Consider the following 22,354-nt stretch of genomic DNA (forward strand, 5'->3'; position numbering starts at 1 on the left):
ATTAACACACTACTTGTCAGCAATGAGTGAAAAAGGGAACAGTATTTCTCAGGATTTATAGAATTACAAAGAATGAGCTCTTTTAAATTAGAGAATGATGAAGTAAATTGATTTAATATATAATAAATATGTTTATTATGGTTGAGTTGACTCAATGATTATGACTCAAAGATTGAATAGCAACACTTGCACCATTAATGCAGCTGACTGGAATTCAGTGGGTTCCATTACTGCTCATATTCAACTGAAAGATAACAAAGATAACAAGAAAGGTAGGGAATATTTTTCCCCATAACTGAATCGAAAGAAAGATATGGGATGGATCCAATTGGGATGGAAATGAGTACATAAATGTTAGCTTAAGGAAGGAGTGCAAGGTGATCAAACCGGTCAGTCCTAGAGGAGATCAACCCTGACTGCTCTTTAGAAGGCCAGATCCTGAAGCTAAAACTCAAATACTTTGGCCACCTAATGAGAAGGAAGGACTCACTGGAGAAGAGCCTAATGCTGGGAAAGATTGAGGGCAAGAGAAGAAGGGGACGACAGAGAATGAGGTGGCTGGATGGAGTCACTGAAGCAGTAGGGTTGAGTTTAAATGGACTCCAGAAGATGGTAGAGGACAGGAAGGCCTGGAGGAACGTTGTCCATAGGGTCGCGAGGGGTCGGACACGACTTCGCAGCTAACAACAACAACAATTGTGTTAATCTATCATGTTAATAACTGATATTATGAAGTACTACATTTCTAATGTATTTCCATCCTTTGGTGATAGTAGTCACCATTCATGTACTTTTTATGGAGTTGACTTGCAAGGAATTTCACAGGAACCTACTAAACCCATTTAATTCCTTCTTTATATCTAGCATATGGATTGAAGAATCTGCCTATCTCTAAACAGTATGAAAGAATCATACTGTATTTGTTGGTACATATGTACGAATCCATCATGTTGTTCTACTTCAGGATAAACCATGTTACACAAAACACTCAGAAGAAATAAGAAATAATAACAGAAAAAAGCTAAAGTCCTAAGAAGAGGAAAGGAAATACAGTATGGCTATTTGGTTTACATTAATTCTGTTTGCTATATTCTCTGTGCATGTCTATCCTTTGAAGAGCCGTGGTGGCGCAGTGGTTAGAATGCAGTATTAAAGGCTAATTCTGCTGACTGCCAGCAGTTCGATTCTGATCGGCTCGAGGTTGACTCAGCCTTCCATCCTTCTGAAGTCGGTAAAATAAGAACCCAGAATGTTGAGGGCAATATGCTGACTCTGTAAACCACTTAGAGAGGGCTGTAAAGCACTGTGAAGGGGTATATAAGTCTAAGTGCTATTGCTATTGCAAGGAAATCATCCATGTTTTCACCATATCCATGCTGTGATGCGTTTATTGCCTTTTGTTCCTTAAAGTTCTCACCTCTCTCTTTTTGAATACCTCATCAGTTCCATTCAACCATAACTTTCTTGAACTTCCCCTTCCTCTTAATTCTCTTCCTTCATGTTTTAGAAATCAGCTGTCATTCATTCTCTTAATGGGACCAAACCACTTCTGTGTACTTTTTTTTTGTACTGATCACTCACTGCTACATTCAAGCTGCATTCATTCATCACTTTTTCATTCTTAACCCTATGTCTTCTTGTTTTACCAAATACCATTGAGTAACCAGTTTCCATTGCATTCAATCTGTTTTAAGTTTTGCTTGATATACCAAGTTCTCATTTCAATATAACAAATTGGGAAGAAACCAAACAGTTCACTTCTTTCCATGGATTTTCGTTCTTGCAGCTGATCACATAACTGCCCATGATCTATCAGCATTTTTATAGCTTACAAATCCTGTACTATACCTATTTTCACATTTCTAGAAAATGAACTATCAAGGTATACAAATTTATCTAGATTCTAGTTGCTCTAGATGCTTATTGTAGCATAAGCATAACAAATTTAAGCTAAGGTTTCCGGAATTTTATGAGCCAGTTGAGAGACAGTTGAACTACAATGCCTCAATCAGCTGTTCTGCAGCTAGGGATATGGTGCAGTGGTGACAGTGAAGCTGGAAGAACTGGTTCTTAAATATTTACCCACACACACACACACACACACACACCACTTGTGCTAACCATGGTTTATTGACTTAGAGATCTCTAGAGATCTTGCATAGAATGTCATTAGTATGTTTGAGGGAAAATTGGGTTTTAATTATGCTTTTAGGGTGCTAGCAAAATACGGCAAAGTGTCCCAAGGCTAACTGATACTGTTCTGATCATTTGTAGGGAATGCTACATGTGATACCATGTGACCCTACTAAAAAAAGCATATAAGCACAAAATATCAAAATGTAACTATTTTATATATGTATGCATGCAGTATTTAGAATGTCTCCTACATTCAGGTATAAAAGAGAAATCTTTGGTGTGTGGGTTTTGGATTTCTTCCTGCCATTTTTCAAACAAAATAGTTCTTCCTCTTCCTTTTCCTGTTTTTTCCCACCACAACAACTCTGTGAGGTGGGTGGGCTTTCATGCCTAAGGCAGGACCAGAACTCACATTGTGCAATTATATATATGTAATACATACCTTGTATTAATTTCCTCCAATTCTTCATGTTAAAAAATGTGGCTTTAGTTTACTTTGTTTGCAAACTGCTGGATTATTTTAGTATTTTTATTAGTGTACCTAATTTTTTTTTGTATTCTGTGTGGTATGTATGAAGGAAAGTATAAAAATCCCTTTAAAATGGTTCACTTTAATATTTTTAATCCTGTTCCAGTAAGTAGATTTTTTTGCTATCCTAGATTTATTTGTATTTCAAAGAGGATGTTTTGTATAACTTGCATATAAATATACATTAAAATGATAAATCTTGCTTTAATAGAATTTTGAAGATTCTGCAGAATACAGCTTTAGCTCTAAATAAATGGATTGCAAGTGAAAGTAGCTGATTTGTTCCATTTGTGGAGGCACAATTTGTGAGATAGTAAGATAATGAAATGTGTATCTTCATGGTTTTTCTCACTAGGTCAGGTACTTTGGGTCACTCAACTATGGGGGGCATATATGTACGTACATATATACACACATGGAGAGGGAAAGGAAATATATATCTTCAGACTTTACAGATGCAATCTTAAATACAGTATATATGTTCACAAATGTTTGAAGCTTTTAAGGTGGTTCAAATGAGTTGCCAGAGTAAGTTATTCAAAATAAGACTAGAATTAGAATATTATAATAATTTATTAAATTTGTATGATACCTGACTCGCAATGACTCTGGGCAGCTCACAACACTCAATGAAGAAATAATAATAAATGGCTTCTTTTAGTCAACTCCCTGACTTGGCAAGTCTCATTGCTAAAATCAGAATCCTTCAAGTTCTCACTGATGTTTAAATTTTATCCTCATTTTTTCTGCCTTTTTTTCTCACTTTGTCTCTCTATTGCTGCTCTGTACCCAGGTCTTAACAATTCCTTTTAGCTGTATGCCTAGAGTTAATTACATAAAACCTCTAAGCGACGACTAATCTGATCATCATAAGAAACCAGGAAAGGAAACTATGACGATGATGTAAGATGTTGAATAGCTGTAAATCAGCAAATACTCTTTCTGTATAGTGGGGAAAATATGGATACTTAATTAACAGATTGCTATAAATAAATTTAAACCCTTACAGCAATTTAATTGGATTCTAAATATTAGCTGTTTTATAATGCTGCCATTTTTGCATGTTAAAGTTTACCTTTATGTTTAAAAAGGCATTTTATAAACTTGTAGATTCCTAAAACAAGATAAACACATATGTCATTTGTAACAACTAGATTAAGTCTAGGTAAAGATTTAGCAAATGAACAAAGGTTGCCCTAAACAAAATACTAACAGAAAAGACTATTTTTTCAAAGAATCATATGAGAAAAGTGCCCACAGCACATGAATTAGACATGTACTTTATGTAGAAATTGGAGCACCAACTTCTTCTGCATCTCTTTGAAGAGTTCTTCCTACAGGGAAAGTGAACAAAGTATTAAAATAAAATTGCATTAAAAACATAGCATCTACTTTATAAGTGCAGGGACAATAAGATAATTATGATTATTTAACAAATATGTAATTATTCAAATGAATAAACATTGAAAAACTTCATTTCAAAGTATTCCCCATTAATTAATTCTGGATAGTGACATTCCATATGCAGCTATCATATTTTTAGTTTCATGTACTTTCATACTAAGTCCCAAATAAAAAAAAGTCACTAGAATTGATACTATTATAGTTAAATGATTAGAATGTTCCAATAACAAAAAACATACTACTGGTGCTGATGCCCATGCTATTAACACATGGTAATGTTTGGAAATATGCGCGAATAATGTCATTTCAGACAATAGTGTTTTGGTGATGGAGAAGCATACATCCTGCAATAAATATGCAGAGTGCTTCATTTGTTCTTCACTTTTTATCTGTAATTATTCTATTCATGCCCTAAAATATGTGTTTGTTCTTAAAGTGTATCAAAATTGCAGTTCTTAGTCAGTTGTTATACAAACAGTGAGGAATTTTAATTACACAATTTGGCATCGTTGTCTCAATAAGTATACAAGCAGTTCTCACTTGCCAACCATAAATTTAATGACCATTCAGAGTTACAGTAGTACTGAAAAAAAATAACTTTATGGGCCATTTATGACCTTTGCAGTGTCCCTCAGTCTTGTGATCATCATTAGTCTGTGTGCAGTTATCTTGTGCTTGAGCTGTGGTGTTTTTTTTTTTCTCCATCTGCAGAGCAGAGTGTGGGGAAGAATTTCAAGAGAGAAAAAACTGCTCTTCTACACATCAAGAGCAATGCAATCATGCTGGCAGTCTGGGGCTGGGAGCCAAGGGTGGGCTAGGCAAACAGCTGACAGTGCTCTCTTAATTTCTCTTTTTCTCCAATCTCTCCTCTCTTGGGGGAGGGCCAGCAAATTCTGCAGGTAACATCATTGAACTTTTATTGAAACAATTTTCTGGATGTACTTATTTTCTATAAATGAAATAAAAAATACTGTATTTTAAAATAGCTTTATTAACCAAATACACACGGACATCGGAAATACCGAAGTTAAGGCTGGCATTTCAATTACACTGAAATGCAACGAGAAAGGATTTGGAAACCTTAATTTGAGTTTGAGACAAGACACAATTTGTCCTAATAATTTGTCCCAAACCAGTAAAACAGACCTCCAGTGATATATTTTATAAAATATTTGGCAAAATGAATCAGGACCTCTTTAACCAGCCCTTTTGCATTAAAATGCTTTTAGCTTCTGTTCAACTGAGTTTAATAGTTTAGCTTTTGGATGAGCTCCTCATCCCTCTTATTTTGACTGTTGGCAGTCTTGGGTTCCCTAGAGATGGAAAGACAGAGTACTATTACAAATGCATGCATGTATACAAACATACGTACTTAGCAAACAAGCATATTTTTAATGTAATTGGAATACGTGGTTGAAAAATAATCAGAGATACAGCTGATTAAAGAACACCATGATGGAAAACTTTCGTGAACTGATTATATTGAACCATAAATTATTAGTTCATACGTTATTATTGCACTGTTTACCACTAATTCCAGATGCTTTCTCAGTCAATAGGATACATGCAGAATATCTCGTGTTTTACAACCTAGCCACAAGTGATGAATTTTAAATCTATACCAGTTGAATACACATGCAAGTTGCTTTGGTGATAATGAAACTTCCTTTTAAAACTCCAAATAATGTTTTTTCTCCCTTCTCTTTGAGCATTTAAATCAAACCAATCCCAAAAATGAACAAGTTCCCTAATACAATGGTGTACTTGTCAGTAGCTCTGCATCACATAGTGCATATATTAAAAAACAGCTGTTTGGTGACAGACTGCTAGCTGGGAAGTTAAAGCTGAATGAGGTGGTTAACCCGTATTCCTATGCTACTGATAAAGTGCTTTGATAAGCAGACTGTAATGGTGAAAACTAGCTAAAGAGCCAAAGACTGCAATTCTTTAAAATGAATGGGGGTGTTGTTTAACAAAGGCAGCTTTCAAATGTTTTACAGGGTTCCCCTCTACTTTTTTTTCCTCCTTCCTTCTACTTTATCCAGCGTATGCATAGATTTATCCACTGACTTATTATGAGATACAACAGTGACATCAGTTCTAAGTTTAAAAAAAAAACCTTTGCAAGATAAGCAAATTAAAATGGATAAAAAGAATTAAATTTTTAGTATGGTTTTTGGTAGTGTCATTTATATCAGGACTTGATTGAGTGCATGAAATGAGTCAGAAACAGTCTTTGCCATTTTGAAAAATAGGTTTGTTGGGTTTATCTACAAGACTGTAGCATATGGGCATAATTTGTGCATATTTCTATTTTAAAAATTTCTATTTTAAAAAATGTAAATACAATACTATTTTTTTAGCTTCAAATGCATACTATTCCAAATAGTGCAGGTATTGTGCATATATTTCTAAAGAACAAACTGATAGTTTTAGAAAACTTTGAAGTAGTGTTGAAGAATTAGATACTGTACATTCCAAAGGTCAATAATACATTTGACTGTTTACCCAAAAACATGAATTTTGAAAATAAGCTTCAATAAAATCCATGGATCCCGATGACCTGGTAAAATGAATTACACTATGAAGTCGCTTAATGAGATGGATGGTGTATAAATTTGATAAATAAATGATAAAGTAGCTGTATTTTATCCTTAGTACAAATCAAAATGAATACACAATCACAAAATCACATTCATATATATACACAAACACATGCATATATCATTGTACCAAATACACTGAGAATTAAAATATACTTCTAGGAATCACTGATTCTGATTTAATTTCTAAGTATTTAATATTTTTAGAAATGACAGTCACTTGACAGATTTAATCACTTTTTCTACTTATGTCACATCACCAAAATTACTATTTTGTTAAGAATGTTAAATTCTGCATTTAAAAACATTATATACAACACCTAATACTTATGTATAATATTTAATAGCAAAAGAATATATTGGTATCCATTGGATTTGGGCAGCCAGTACATTTAATAATAATAATAATAATAATAATAATAATAATAATAATAATAATAATAATAATAATAATAATAATAATAATAATAATAATAATAATAATAATATATCTTGGATGCAAAATCAACAGAAAAGAACTAAACAATGTACCAGCAAACTGGAAGAACAGGTTGGAAAATAAGATCAGCATTTAGCAAGCTAAAACAGATGAAAGAAGCTGAAGAAAAAGAAGACCAAGAATACTTGATCCGAAATGTCACTTAGAAACAAGGAACATTAAGGAATCACTGAATATAATAATGCAGCATATAATAGCTATAGCCAAGAAGATCAAGAGATATAAATCTTAAATTGCACACTATAGGCAGTTACAATAACAGCAGAAATGGTAAAGGACAGGGAAGATCAAGAATTGGTCAGCACCAGGTGAAGGTGAACTGCATAGTTTTTGGTTGAAATATCTGATTGGTCTATAACCACTCATTGCCAAGTCAAACACTAACAACCAGAACTACAGTAGTAGAGTTCAAGCTAACTATTTTATTGTATTCTGCCTATAATACAGGAATCTCCTCAGATTGCTTACCTTCTCATGGGAACATAGATAAGGTTCTATGGAGCTTGGGGGGAGGGGGTAAACAGCCTAGATCACTTGTGGCTACACAATGATTCAAGGCTAATCCATCACTTGAGTCCTTCTCCCTACTTCCCAAGAGCAGTTTAACAATATATTGCAAGGAGGTGAAATTGAAGTTTGATTAACATCTCACAAAAGCTACCTGACAATGAAATATCCAGCAAAAGGGACAGCACCAGGCAATTACAGACCAGCTACCTGCTTACCAACAACTTTCAAATTCCTAACTTATGTAATCCAATACTTTATTTTTTATTTTTATTTATTTTAATCCCATTTATATCCCGCCCTTCTCCGAAGACTCAGGGCGGCTTACAATCTAAGCACAAATTAAATGTGCTTATCAATAGCCTTCATTCTATGTATATGCCTGCTTATTAGGGCTTTCTATCTGAGCAGAAATGAAACTGCTCAAACAGCAGATGAACAGAAGATCAGCTCCTAATTGACAAAAACAGCAAGAGAAGGAAGACAACTTGAATGTTGCTTGGATTGATTACAACTCTTAGAAATAGAAACATTTGAAAATATCAAAAACACAATGGAGACACAGTTACTGGTCAATAGTAATAGACTGGTAAAGATTAACATCAAAAAAGAAATCTTTCAAAGAGATCACTTTCACCATTACTGTTGGTCATTGTACTGATTCTTCTGTCAACAGTACTCAACAAGCCAGGCCATAGCTACCAAACATCAAAAACATCTACAAGGCTATCTCACCTCCTTTACATGGATTTTCTGAAGCTCCATGGAAAGACAATGAAATCTCTGCTCAACTGTCCACGTATACAGCCCAAGTATTGCAATGGAGTTTGGATTGGACAAGAGTTCCACACTCTCCATCAACCCATCAATGTGAGAAAATAGTGAAAATTGCAGGAATCAAGATGTCCTATAGAAATAAGAACAAGAGTCTAGTTGAAAATGATCACTATAAACACCTGGGCATCCTTTATGCTGACAACATCAAGCACACTAAAGTCAAGAAGTGAATACATCATTAGAGTGAAGAAAATATTAGTTAGATGAAATACCATCAAAACAATAGAATATATAGACAGTGAAGAAGACAGGGTTAGAGTGAAGCTAGTACACCATGAAGGCTTAGTGAGTACTGAGGAAACCAAACTGGCCTACTAGAAATACCAAATGAACAGAAAGGTGACATGTCAAGAGAAATGATTACATGGCTAGTATATTAAAAAATATTGCAAATTCTCCAAAATACTGTATATAGTGCATGCTTTTGTTAAATCTTAGTTTCATGGAGCATCAATTGCATTGTGAGAGAGAGAGAGAGAGAGAGAGAGAGAGAGAGAGAGAGAGAGAGAGAGGTGAAAATCAATTTTCACACCAATAGTTAACTGAATGTATTTAGTTAAACAGCAGTTTTTGGGCTAAATAATTTTACTGAAACAATTTAAACTTTTTTTATATATAAACTATTAGTAGTTAATCTCTAAAATATTCTCTATTGCTTTTTGTTGTTATTGTTGTTGAAATTGCTTGCCCTTAATAGAAAGCAACGTGTACATCCTGCAAACTCATTTCCTTATTTAACATGGGCATCCTTCCTTTACTGAGAGTTGCTTCCTCTTATATTAGGGAAGTTAGAAGCAAGCTTTTGTAAGTTCTTAATGGCATATCCCTTCCAAATGACCTTTGTCCCAAGCTAACAGTTTCATGGAGTTACATAAAATATCCAGGAATATATAAATGCGAATGAAATTTTAAAAAAAATGTCATTTTCATGCCATATAGTATAATAGGAAAAAAATTGACACCTTTTATGCTGTGATACAGTAATTACTTTTTCTTGACTCACAGAATTGTATAATTTTATGGACTAGGTTTAAACATTGTTCAGATGCTTTGGAGAATCCAAACCTTTAAAACAAATGCAAAATAACTGATAAAAACATGGTACAGTATGTACACACTAAGCTATATATGTGGGCCTAATTACTTAACACTGTTTCCAAAATGAACTAAAACCACATCTAAAAATGACAAAGAAAGAATGATGTGCAATTATCCAACAAACTTATTTTAAATGGGTCTTTCATATTGATTGTAATATACTTTTAATTAATTTTTTTCCCTTTTATTAGTTCCTCTGAGTTTTAATACCTAATGTTAGCAGTGTCCAGATGAACTAAATTGTAGTATCATGGTATATTTTTACTATTATATTGATGGAAAAAATAATTAAACTTTGAAAAGAGACTTTTCTTTGTTAAAATTGCTAAAATTATATCTTTGCATTTTGGTGAGAACTTTTTTTTTGTGTAAAGAATTGCTGGAATTTTGATTAATTAAAATAAAAACGTAGTCAGAATTTTTCCTCTTTTTTCAAGCATCTTAATGCTAGAGATATAACAAGGCATTTTCTGCCTTGATTTTAACTTGGAGGTTGGGTTTTTTTTAAAAAAAGTAAAAACATACTTAGTTCTTTCTTCAACATGTGCAGAAAAATAACACTGTTGATTTTTAACTTTTTGGTGCTGAGTTTTGGGGACTTAATCTTAGAGGGCTGCAAAAATGGGGCTCAACATATGTGGCTAATGGACTATGGATTATTGTCCTTGAAATTAAATCACATAGGACACATATTGGATCATACTGCTTGAAGTTTTCAGATATAGTCTGCTCTACAAATCTATAAAAGACAGTTTATCTCCAAACAGTTTTGCCATTTTTCTTGTCCCTTTATATTGCAACAAATTACTTAACACAAATGACAAGTATTATAATTGTGTGTCTTTAGAAAATACCTCAGCACCTCTTTCTTATTAAAGTAGCATGTCATTTTTTCCTCCAGGCTTCTGCATGAGACTGAAAAGCAGTGAAAACATTTTTCAGTCTGCATGCAAAAGAAAAAAGAAAAAGCCTAAAAAAGAACATGGCTGTTTGAATTAGTAGCAATTCACATAAAATCTGAGGTAATTCCCAAATCATTTTAAAAGCCGCACAGTCCTACTAAGTAGATGATTAATGAAGAAAACATATTCATTTGGAGATATACAGTATATTGAACTCTGTTATAGTCAGTCTGTCTAGTATTGGTTCTTTAGTATTATAAGATAAAATATAAATGTGTATCATCAAGTATGTTCTTTTGCAGTTCCCACCAAACGTGATATTGTGGAAACTGAAGTGACTTGTCTCTGCCTAAACTATCTTTCCTCTCTGCCATCAATCATTTTATGGAGTAGATTCCACAAAAGAGGAGAGGTTAGATGAGGATAATAATAAAGTACTATTCCTATGAGGTGAGGTTCTCTGTTTTCCATATCTCTCGTCACAACGGAAGAATGCTGATTATTTTGTAATTTGTTACTTCATCCAGTCTTTGCAGTTAGACCTTGCAGTCTTTATGTAATGAAGCTAAACCTCTGCCTTAAATCCAGTCCAGGGTATCTTCTAAATTTCAATCATATTTGAACACCATTGGATACAAACCATTGTGGGGCTCTTTCATTTGAGGAGCAATATTCTTGATTTGAATTTGGGGAAAGAAATTACTATAATCACAGGTGCTGGGCTTTCTATCAATTTTATTGTGCATTTTTCCCAATATTCTTTAATGATATGGAAGAAATATTTCTAGCCAATTTATTCATAAGGTTACTGAGGTTGATCTATTGCAAATAATAATTGGTACTTTCAGAGGAAAGAAAGGCAGGCAGGGAGGGAGAAAGGAAGGAAGACTTGAAGGTATTATTTCAGTACTTAAGTGGATGCTAGAACAAATAATGTATAATAAATTAATTATATCTATTGGTACATCCAGTGTCTCCATTTATTTTCCAGCATTATGATTCAAGATTCAGTTAATTCTTGAATTATTTTTACACCTTCTGTAGTATATACAATACATGTGAACCACCATTGAACCAAATATTCTGTTTCAACGATTTATGTGTCTTCCGTATAAATCATCCCTCCAAAAATAATTCATATAAAGTTATTAGACTTTATATCAATAAAGCACTTTCAAATTTATTACTTTATACTGCTTTTTTTTAAAGATCCAGTCTTTGACGTTTTATAGATTGGTGGTTTTAGTAGTCAGCAGGTTTTCCAACATGATAATTGCTCTGTGGCATTAATGTAAGAGAATGTTGAAGCATTAGTTTGTTGAAAAGAAAATAATCTACCTTCTTTTCTTGGGGATATTATAAATAGACTTGAAAATAGTAACAATCTTGGTCTGCTACTTTTCGAGTGTTCCTTTGAAATTATTTAAAACAAATGATTCATCAAATAAGCAAGAGCAAAGGAAGAATATGCCAATTTGTAGAATTTGACTCCTCCTAATCAGAGCAAGGCTGCAGGATGTTGAGTTCCTGCCCTCTACCTGATTAAAGCCAAATGCACGGTGAATGGCTGGGACCAAGAGGAAGCGCCGAACACTTCACAGTTGGGGGCAGAACAGCAAAAGAATAGAAAATGCCCCCTGTACCTTTGTTATTTTTCTGGCTTTCACAGATAAGCACTTATTTCCTGTAGTATTTGGACCTTAAAGAAACTGTGTAGTATAAGATAGAATTTTAAGTGCCTGATCTTGATTTTTTTTTAAAAAAAATAAATCCCTGATATTGCAGCTGATTTCAGAATAGCCAAAATTTTTGTTGTTCTTCATTTCCGCCTGTGTTTCATTTCATTTGGTTTCTTTTTCATTGGTGCCTGTAAATGCCAGGAAGGCATCTTACCTGTCTTTTTTCAAGTCATAACTTTTATGTAAAAAAGCAGATTTAAACCAATTTGCCACCTGGCTCATTTTGGCATTCCCATCTCAGTTTAGAATCTGTTACAGGTTCTTGTATTCACATTTCCTTTCCAATGAAGATGTACTAATTTGCTAGTCTTTTCTTTAGTCCATGTAAATTTTACATAATTCTATTGACTGGAAGAATTTCTTCAACCTTAAGGCTTTTTTTTCATGTTTGGTAAGTTTTTCTTGAGGAAGGGATGACCTGTTGAATATTTTTCTGCTTGCCTTTCCAAAGTGTATTTTTAAAAATTAGTTGGGGGGTTTATCTTAATACATCTGTTTTAAACAATTTAAAGTGAAATTTTTATTTGGCATTTGTATACAGATCGCAAACTTTTTATAAGAATACAATGTACAATATCCTGGCAATCTCATTTTGAAAAGGCAGCTGAAAAGAATAGTGTTCCTTGATTAACAGAAATCCAGATTCCTCTAAGTTACCTGGAAGTACTCAACAATCTGTTTAAATCTTACTTATAATATTTTAATATATTTTATTCCATTGCCAGTATTCTTTACTTACTTTACTAGCTGACCATCTGAAAAGAATGATGTTTCTTATAGTATTAAATTAGCAAAGAAAACTCAATAAAGGATTTTGTTTTATTTTTATTTAGAACGACAGTATTTTTAAAAATGAGTTTAAATAGGTGGCATTTTTACTCATATATCATTATCCATCTACAATCACAATAGTTGATAATATTAATCCGTGTTATAATAGCTGTTGGTTCTTATTGCTTACTAAACTATGATATGTATCAGTCAAATAAAGACATTAGGTGAGAAACTCTGCCCCTCAGAATTTTAATAAATACAATCTCAGCATAATCAACTTTGAGTTTGGGTGATTTCATGAATGTGTCATATGCACACATGTGACCCCTTACTTGAACTGGTAGCTATTTCATAGCCTATGACCTGAAATTTGAGAATTGAAAGTTGATAAGCTTTTGGAGATAACTGTAAACATTGAACAGTAATAGGAACAACAAAGATTTCAGAAGTTCTTTTATCACTGTGGTTATCAGAACAAAGTACTGAAAGCCTGAAAAGATAATCTTTATTGTCATTTTACTGTGGGCACAATGGCGCACATCAAAAATGAAATTTAGTTGCCCACTCTCAAAGTGAGACACATACATGACATACCCCCAAAACATACTATATAACATATGTATAGACCCACACCCCTACATATACATAACAATAAAATATTAAATACTGTCCAACTTGAATATGTAATGGAAAGAGAAAGCCTGAGAGTTCACAAGGTTAATGCTGTATGGAATGAAACTATGGTTGAATCTGGATGTTCTGCTATGGATACCACGAAGCCTTCTCCCAGAAGGTAACAAGGAAAACAGGTTGTGAAGAGGATGAGTAGTGTCCCAGATAATCTTACGGACCCTGTTCAAACAACGCTTCTGTGCTGTGTCCTGGATGGCAGGGAGGGAAATGCCAATGATCTTTTCAGCCATCCTCACCACTCTCTGCACCGCCTTCCTGTCTGAAGCAGTGATGTTTCCAAACCAGACTGTGATGCTGTATGACAGGATGCTGTCAATCGTCCCCCTGTAGAAAGTGGTCAGTACAGGGGAAGGAAAATGAGCTTTTCTCATGTGATGCAGAAAGTGCAGGCGCTGCTGTGCCCACTTCACTAGTTTCTCACTGTTGAGCAACCAAGCCAGCCTACTTGTTAGCTGCACACCCAGGAATTTGATGCTGGTAACCATCTCCACAGGTGAATCATTAATGCACAGAGAAGTGTGGCTGTGCCTGCCTTTTCTGAAATCGACAATGATTTCTTTGGTTTTACTGGTATTTAAAACTAGGCTGTTTTCTTTACACCAGTTCACCAACCCCTCAACCTCCTTGCGATTAGCTTCCACATTGTCATCATGAATAAGGCCCACTACTGTTGTATCATCTGCAAATTTTACAATATGGTTGGTGGCAAACCTAGCACAACAGTCATGGGTCAACAGGGTGAACAGCAGTGGACTTAGGACGTAGCCCTGAGGAGAACCTGTGCTCAGGGAAATGGTATTAGAGGTATTTGTTCCAGTTTGCACATATTGGGGCCTGTGGTAAGAAAATCCAGAATCCAGTTGCACAAAGGGGTGTTTAAGCCTAAAAGGCCCAGTTTGTCTACTAGATGCTGGGGAATGATTGTGTTAAATGCCGAACTGAAGTCAACAAACAACAAACGCACGTGAGTATTTCTTTCCTCTAAGTGCTTCAGGCTCAGATGGAGAACAGAAGAGATAGCATCCTCCTAGAGCGAATTGGTTGGTAGGCAAACTGAAGCGGGTCAAATGCTGGCGGGAGGCTAGATACAATAAAGTCCTTTATCAGCTTCTCAAATCATTTCATAATGGTGGATATAGAGTATCCAATATTATGAATTGATAGAGTATCTTTCTACTGCATCTTATACCAAGCAAAACTGAGGCAGATCCTTTTGAATTTCTTTCTCACACTTTCTTCTTTATCAGGACTAAGTAATCTTTTATCAAACTTCTCCCTTAACAGATTGTTCATCCCTCCCACATTTCCAGAACCAGGTCTACTTTCCATCTTAGTGATTCATTTGTAAATTGCTAAAAACATCAATTATTAGCCACCCTTCCAATCTAAAGAATAGGGATATGAGACATAATTATGTCTCCCTAAGTGGCCAAAAAGTAGCTATCAGATTATCAGCTAAATTTGAGGAATACTCTATTGCCATTATTAAACCAACTGTGTTGGTTTTCTGTGTGATGGTTGAATGCCCAATATGGAAAAAAATAATTAAAAAAAACAGTCTTGCCTAAGGCAGGTGAGACTCAAGTTCAGTGCTATACTCAGCCATAGAAGCTTGATGAATGACTTTTAGCAAATCACTCATATTGAGCCTAATTTATTTCATAGGACTGTTATGGGGAAAAATTGGAAGAAGAAACGTCTTGGGTTTCTGGACAAAAGACGAGATTAAAAAATAATCTGATTTAGACTTTTCTTAAATAATACTCTAACTCCACATTTACTCAGTTTTGCATTCTTTTAAATTGATGCTTAGCTTCTGTTCAAGTTCACCATTCCTGATCAGAATATTTGTGGGAGATGCTGAGAATCAGATATTGATATTCATATTTGGGATTTACTTTCCTAAAGGTTAATGAATAGAGTGTGTGTATGGGGGATTAGAATTCTAGGATTCAGGAAACTAGAGAATTTAATTTCTGTGGGCACTTACTTAGGGTTCCTTCTTTATATAAAAAGAAGCTTGTTTTAATATGTGCTGCACATATGGAGTAGCATCTTCATGCCATTCAACGACAGATATATGGGGTAAAAGTGGCTATAAAGGATGTGCATTATGACACTGTCAGAGAGAGGAACCTCAGACATTTAAAAAAAATTCAAGGAATTCAAACTATAAATATGTTTCAAACTATAAATATTATATTCAATTTCATTTGTTTTGCTTATCCATCTGGTAGTCTGCTGGTATCTCAGCTATAATTCTGAAATAGTATTTATTAGTTGGTAATTCTAGCTATGTTAGCTTTCCTTATTGTTTTATTTCCCTTCCCCCTCCCTTTGTAAATAAAAAATTCATAACTACAGTGAAAAGAATGAGTTTTGGAGAATTCAAAAACCTGAACATTTTCTTGGTTTTTTTGGTTGATCCTAATAAGGAAAAAGCTATTGACAGGAATGTTTGCTTTTACCAACCATACCTACTTTAAAGTATTGCTAGTCTTTTAATATATTAATATATTTCAGTTGAATGCACTTAGAGCTGCACTTAGAACTGCTAAATTTGTAAAGCCGCCCTGAGTCTTCGGAGAAGGGCGGGATATAAATGGAATAAAAATAAAAATAAAATAAAATAAAAATTACACATAAAATTAATTATAAATTGTTAAAATAGAAAAAAATGGTCACATTTCTCTGTTCACATTTTATTCACAGCCATTGATTCCCATGATATCTATAAAGCAGAATTAATTGGCTATGTTTTTACAGTTCCCTTGTGGAAGTTTTTTGTAGAGGTTCTGCAAGACACCCTGCCTTTTTAAAAAAGCATTTAAAGCATTTAGCACAGCTGGGTTTCACTATGTATGAAAACTTTTAGAGCATTATAGTGTCACTAATCATCAACACTGCTACATTTCAAATTTTATCTGTCCTAGCTGTGCTGCAGCAATATAGAGATGGTGAGATAATGAAAACTCAAATAAATATGTTTTATAAATATATTTGTAAAGTATGCATTGTACAAAACCCTGACTTTTTCCTAATGTTAAAATTATCATTATGATTCTAAAATATTTTTAATAAAATCCTCTTTATAATGCTGACCAAATTAATTAATGGTGACAATAAAATAAGGAATTTATTACTATAAACCTAATTACGTTAATATAATTTTCAGTGATCTTTATCTCTCAGTAAAATGCTTAGGATTATGTTGAATTCAGGAATATATTGCAATCAAGTTTTATAATCATTATAGAATTTATATTCTAGAAAATGTCACCCTGGGTTTTTTTCATATTGTTTCTGAATTGATTACTGTTAAACATTGAAATATAGATTCTGGTAATGAATCAAAAATAAGACAAATGGCAGAAACATTTCGGGTCATTCACTGGAATATAACATGTGTCAGAGGCGGTTCTTGCCAAAGTTCATGAGTAGCATGTAATTTTCTCATTCATAGATAAAGCATATTTATAGCCTTAGTGTAATCTGATATCAAAAAAGTATTCAAAAAAGGTTTGAGTACTTCTCAGGCATGTGTATATATACATATATATAGAGAGAGAGATTCATAGATTGAGAGATGTTCAGATTGTTAAACATGCTGTTCCTCTATGTATGAGGTTTAAGACAAAGTAAAATGAACTTTCCATTTCCCATCAGTCTAGGCTGGGACTGTAATGGGAAGGAAATAGGGAGCTTCATAGTTAATTTCTTCCAGTATCCTACTGCCTTGCCTGTTTAGCTTATAGTTTAAGGCCTTAGTTTGCAAGGTTTTATTGATGAAAAATACTTTTGTTCCTAGAGCATCCAGCCAACATTTAAGCCCAGAAGGAAAGAGGCAAAATCAGTATCAGTTGCATGTCAGTGTCACATGGTCCTCCCTTGTAAAACATATAATTTTATTATGCTTTATTTTTCTATTTCTCACCTAAGAAATCTGGAACTTTTTTAAATAGAAAGAGTATTAATAACAGCTGTAGAAGAGCAGGCAGAGCTGGGGGCAGAATTAAAAGAGAACTTAGCCTAGAATCATTACATGACTACATACAACTCTAAATCCACCACCCCCATCCCCAAATTCCATTAACTCTTGTCTCACACCAATTTAGTACTTACCATAAATCTTGTGTGTAGGCTTAAGCAATAAATCTGAACTGGAACTAACGTGTGATCCTGATTGTTTGTGCCTGACATTTACACTATATTATCAGAAGAAGAACTGGAATCCATGAACTTGACTTTATAACTTGACTTTATTAGAATGACGGTATTACCTGATATAAAAGTCTTATGTTTAAGGTCACTATAAACCTATATGGCACAAGATATACCTTCCAGTTGGCTGAGCCTTAAATTCTACTTTGTGGATAGCATTGCTTTTCATTTTGCATTTTTGTCTTTTTATATCTCCTCAGATATCGTTTGATTTAGCAGAATATACAGCAGATGTTGATGGAATTGGCACTTTACGATTACTAGATGCTATCAAGACATGCGGTCTCATAAACTCTGTAAAATTCTATCAAGCCTCAACAAGTGAACTTTATGGAAAAGTGCAAGAAATACCTCAAAAGGAAACTACTCCATTTTATCCCCGATCTCCATATGGTGGGTGTATTAGTTTCTTGACAGATTCAAAAGAACCTCTTATAGTCGATGCAACATCACAGTTTTTGAGATTGGAATCCATGTTAGACATATTTTTTGTTGGTGCAGTAATTTAAAAGTTTAGCCTATTTGTTTTGAAGGACTTTGGAAAATTAAAGTCTTCTTCAGGTTGAATTTAATTTCCATTAATGTTTTGAATGTATCTGTGTAGCTTTTGTACAGTAGTATGAAAGTGGTGTCTCCAACCCATGGTCTGTGGACCGGGAGCGGTCCGCAGCATGCCAGCAAGCAGGTCGCACAAACAAGCAAAACTCCATCTGCGGGATGCCAGCAGTATTCAAAACCACACACCCCTCGGGTCCGTGGAAAAAAACTTTCTCGAAGGCACTGATCCCTGGTGCCCGAAAGGTTGGGGATCTCTGTACTAGTGTGTCCTCCTGATTTATTTTTTGACTGGAGGTTTCCTATCTGCCAAACTAAAGGCTTTTGTATAGAATGCCAAAACAAAGGGTTTTTTCCCCAAAAAGTTCTGCTTTGTGTAGTCATGTATTTCATCTTTAATCCATTATCTTAATCTTATCTTCTTGTCTTTATTTGAATTGCAGAAAGACATTTATTTTGTCTGCTTATTATTATTTTAATTGTGAAAAGATTTATTTATTGTTTATTGATAAACAGCATTTGCCATTGTATGGGTACTTAATTTTTATTTATTTATTTACACAAACTGTACTTATTACATGATTTTTGGTATTATTCATTGCTAGAAATGAGCTGACATTATTTTTCTGTTTTTAATTGTAAAATTTATTTATTTATTTATATCTCTGCCTTTATTTTTCTTTTATAAATAATTCAAAGGTGAGAACTTACCGGTACCTAATACTCTTTCCTTCCTCCTCTTATTTTCCCCACAAAAAACCCCTATGAAGTATCTGGGCTGAGAGAATGTGACCAGCTCAAAATCACCCAGCTGGCTTTCAGGCCTAAGGCAGGACTAGAACTCACGGTCTTCTGGTTCCTAGGCCAGCATCTTAACCACTAAACTATATGATATTCAAGTGATTATTAGAATGAATTTTATTTGATGGCTATCATGCATTCTATGATGAATTAAAAGAGACTTTAAGTGTTATAACATTAAAACAAACTGGTATTTCAAGCCAACTGAAGTTAAATACTTCCATGCAACATTGTTTTAAGTAGAGATTCTATAGTGTGATTAAGAATTCTTGTTTAATGCTTAAATATCAATTATATTTATGATAGGACATGATGAGAAAAGTCCCCTAGCACTTTCAATGAGTGCAGCAGCTATTTTGTTCCACAACCGTTTATATTAACAGAAATTGAAAACATGTCTGAGGCCAGTGTTCTAATGAATTATTTAGAAATGATTTTTATTGGCTTTTTCTTTTCGGTATGGATGGACAAGTGAATATACTAAGTTTTGTAAATATTTCAGTAAATAATCAGAATTATTGTTTCAGGGGCAGCCAAACTATATGCATATTGGATTGTGGTAAATTTCAGGGAGGCCTATAATCTCTTTGCTGTGAATGGTATTCTTTTCAACCATGAGAGTCCCAGGAGAGGTAAGGAACATGTCTAAAAATTTTCATTACTATTCTAATATATATCTGAAGAGAAATACGTTTCTGTTTAACAAATTGTTTTTTTTTGATAGATTCAACACTCTTTATAATCAAAGCTTTTATATGTAACCTTGAGGTTAAAATGGTATATAACAGCTCAGTGGCAATTAGTTCAGACTTTATAGGATATCTTTCATAGTTAGCACAATAAAACAAAATTACCATCTGTAAAATTGTCTAAGATATAAGCACTATTGAGAGAACAGAATTTTGAGATTTCCATTTCAGTTCTAAAAAAATTTCTATGATGAAATTCATGTCTCTCATGAAACCATATCTGGCCTACCCTATAGAGATTCATTATCTTGGTTGTATGTTATTAATGTCACAAAATGCTTGTGCAGTTTTGCTCAGAGTTCATCAGTTCATAGAAAAAAATAACCAAGGTTTAGATTAATATTCATATTGAATAAAGAGGACATAAATAAAAGTTTTCCAGCGTAAACATTTATTTGAGGATACACGAGAAAAGAGATAAATGGGAGAAGCCAATATTTTGGGAGTGGGCATTTAAAATGGTTAAAATAAAATGAAGTGAAGTTGCTTTACCATGCTAATTCTTCCCACTTTCACAGAGTTATAGCAAAATACCATTGTACACTGCTGTTCATTTAATTTTACTTTAAATAACAGATCACACTGTTATCAAAAACACACTTTCAGGGTTTCTAAAATGTCCTCAGTTATCCTGGGAAAGCCAGACACAATCTTTTAAAAAGGAAGATAGGAATAATTCTACTTGTCGATGAGTTATAACTTTCAAAGAAGTCTTTTTTGATACAGAAATTAGTATGACTGTAAGATATTAAAAAAGAAAGATCCATTAGAGTTATATACATTCTATATTTATAAGATTTGCTTTCAAATTATTTAAAATGTGTCAAATATCTGAAGTCAGTATATTTCTGACAGTTTTTGGTGTGGTTTCTGATATATTTAAAATTGAATATAAGTGGGATTTCCTATGAAAGAATTTTAAGGTCAGATTGCCTCTTTAAAGAGTGGCATGATTTGGGAAAAGAAAAAAGAAATCTGTGTTCAGTGCTGCTTTTGATCTATAAATCTTTGATGTTCTGTCTAATTCTGAGATTACTTCCAGTAGATATTGTAGCCAGATATTATGTGTATGTGCAAGCACACATATGCTGAGCATATATATACAGTCATGTATACTGTGCATAGTCACAAATAATTATAGTTGTATACATTTGTATACGTGTCACTTTTTTCTTGTGAAATGTATTTCTGCTTTTTAGAGTATTAAAAGAATCCCAAAAAATAGCTTTGTGCCTAGAGAGCTAATGTGAAAATTTTACTTTTTAAATTCTGCAAACAACGCTGAAATAACTATATGACAGGCCAGTCTTTCACTCTCATCCTTAAACTGGGAAGGAAGTAAAGAAAAAGAAAAAACTTCCAGTCCACATTGGACTGAAATAATAGATTGCAATCCATGACCTGATTGATTTGGGTTAATAGCAATAGCATTTAGATTTATATATGCCCCATAGCACTTTACAGCACATATTGGGCAGTTTACAATGTCAGCATTATTTGCATAGTACCCTCAACAATCTGAGTCCTCATTTTACCAACCGCGGAAGGATGGAAGGCGGAGTCAACCTTGAGCCCCATCAGGATTGAACTTCAGGCTACAATTCCAGGATTGAATTTTGCCTGCAATTCCATTTAACCACTGCACCATCAGGTTTCCTCAGTTGTCAATAACTGACAAATACTGTGAATCTCTTCTTAACAATACATTCCTTTCCAGCACTTACAGAAAGGTTCAACCCTCTTTGCTTATGTAAGTTTCTGAATAACTGTTTCAAGGCCCTCTTTGCACTACCAATATTGGCCATTCTGTTGAACTAATTTATGTATGCAACAGAAGAAGAAGGGTAATCATCAGCACATTGTTCAGTTCAGAGATCTATAAATCTTGCATAGCTTTTCATTCTGACTCGCTTTTTATATCACTTGAAGTTATTGTACATCAGTCAGAGACAAAGATAAGCATCTAGAACACCTTGAATACTTTATGATAGAAATGTTATTGCTAGCTTTTTTCATGAATTATATGTCACTTTAAATTTCTTCTAGAACTAAAATTACTTTCCTCAGTTTATAATTTAATTTTACTAATAAAATAAAAGTATAAATAATAACTAGATAGGGAATGCGGTGGCTCAGTGGGCTGAGCTTGTTGATCAGAAGGTCGGCAGTTTGGTGGGTCAAATCCAGAGTGCCGCGTAACAGAGTGAGCGCCTGTTACTCGTCCCAGCTTCTGCCAACCTAGCAGTTCGAAAGCACGTAAAAATGCAAGTAGAAAAATAGGGACCACTACGGTGGGAAGGTAACAGC

The 22,354-nt window shown here is 33.9% G+C and overlaps 1 protein-coding gene across 4 annotated transcripts in view; it reads left to right on the forward strand.

Annotated features, from left to right (window-relative positions):
- The window catches only part of GMDS (GDP-mannose 4,6-dehydratase), a 289,893-nt gene that overhangs the window by 49,442 nt on the left and 218,097 nt on the right, over positions 1-22,354 (forward strand). For all 4 annotated transcript variants that reach the window (XM_081325937.1, XM_081325938.1, XM_081325939.1 and 1 more), the window contains exons 5-6: positions 18,143-18,335; positions 19,826-19,930. In XM_081325937.1, the coding sequence (XP_081182063.1) occupies positions 18,143-18,335; positions 19,826-19,930 (298 nt within the window). The remainder of the gene's footprint in view (positions 1-18,142; positions 18,336-19,825; positions 19,931-22,354) is intronic.

This window comes from Vipera berus (assembly GCF_964194415.1).
Source record: "Vipera berus genome assembly, chromosome: 3".
Taxonomy (NCBI): domain Eukaryota; kingdom Metazoa; phylum Chordata; class Lepidosauria; order Squamata; family Viperidae; genus Vipera; species Vipera berus.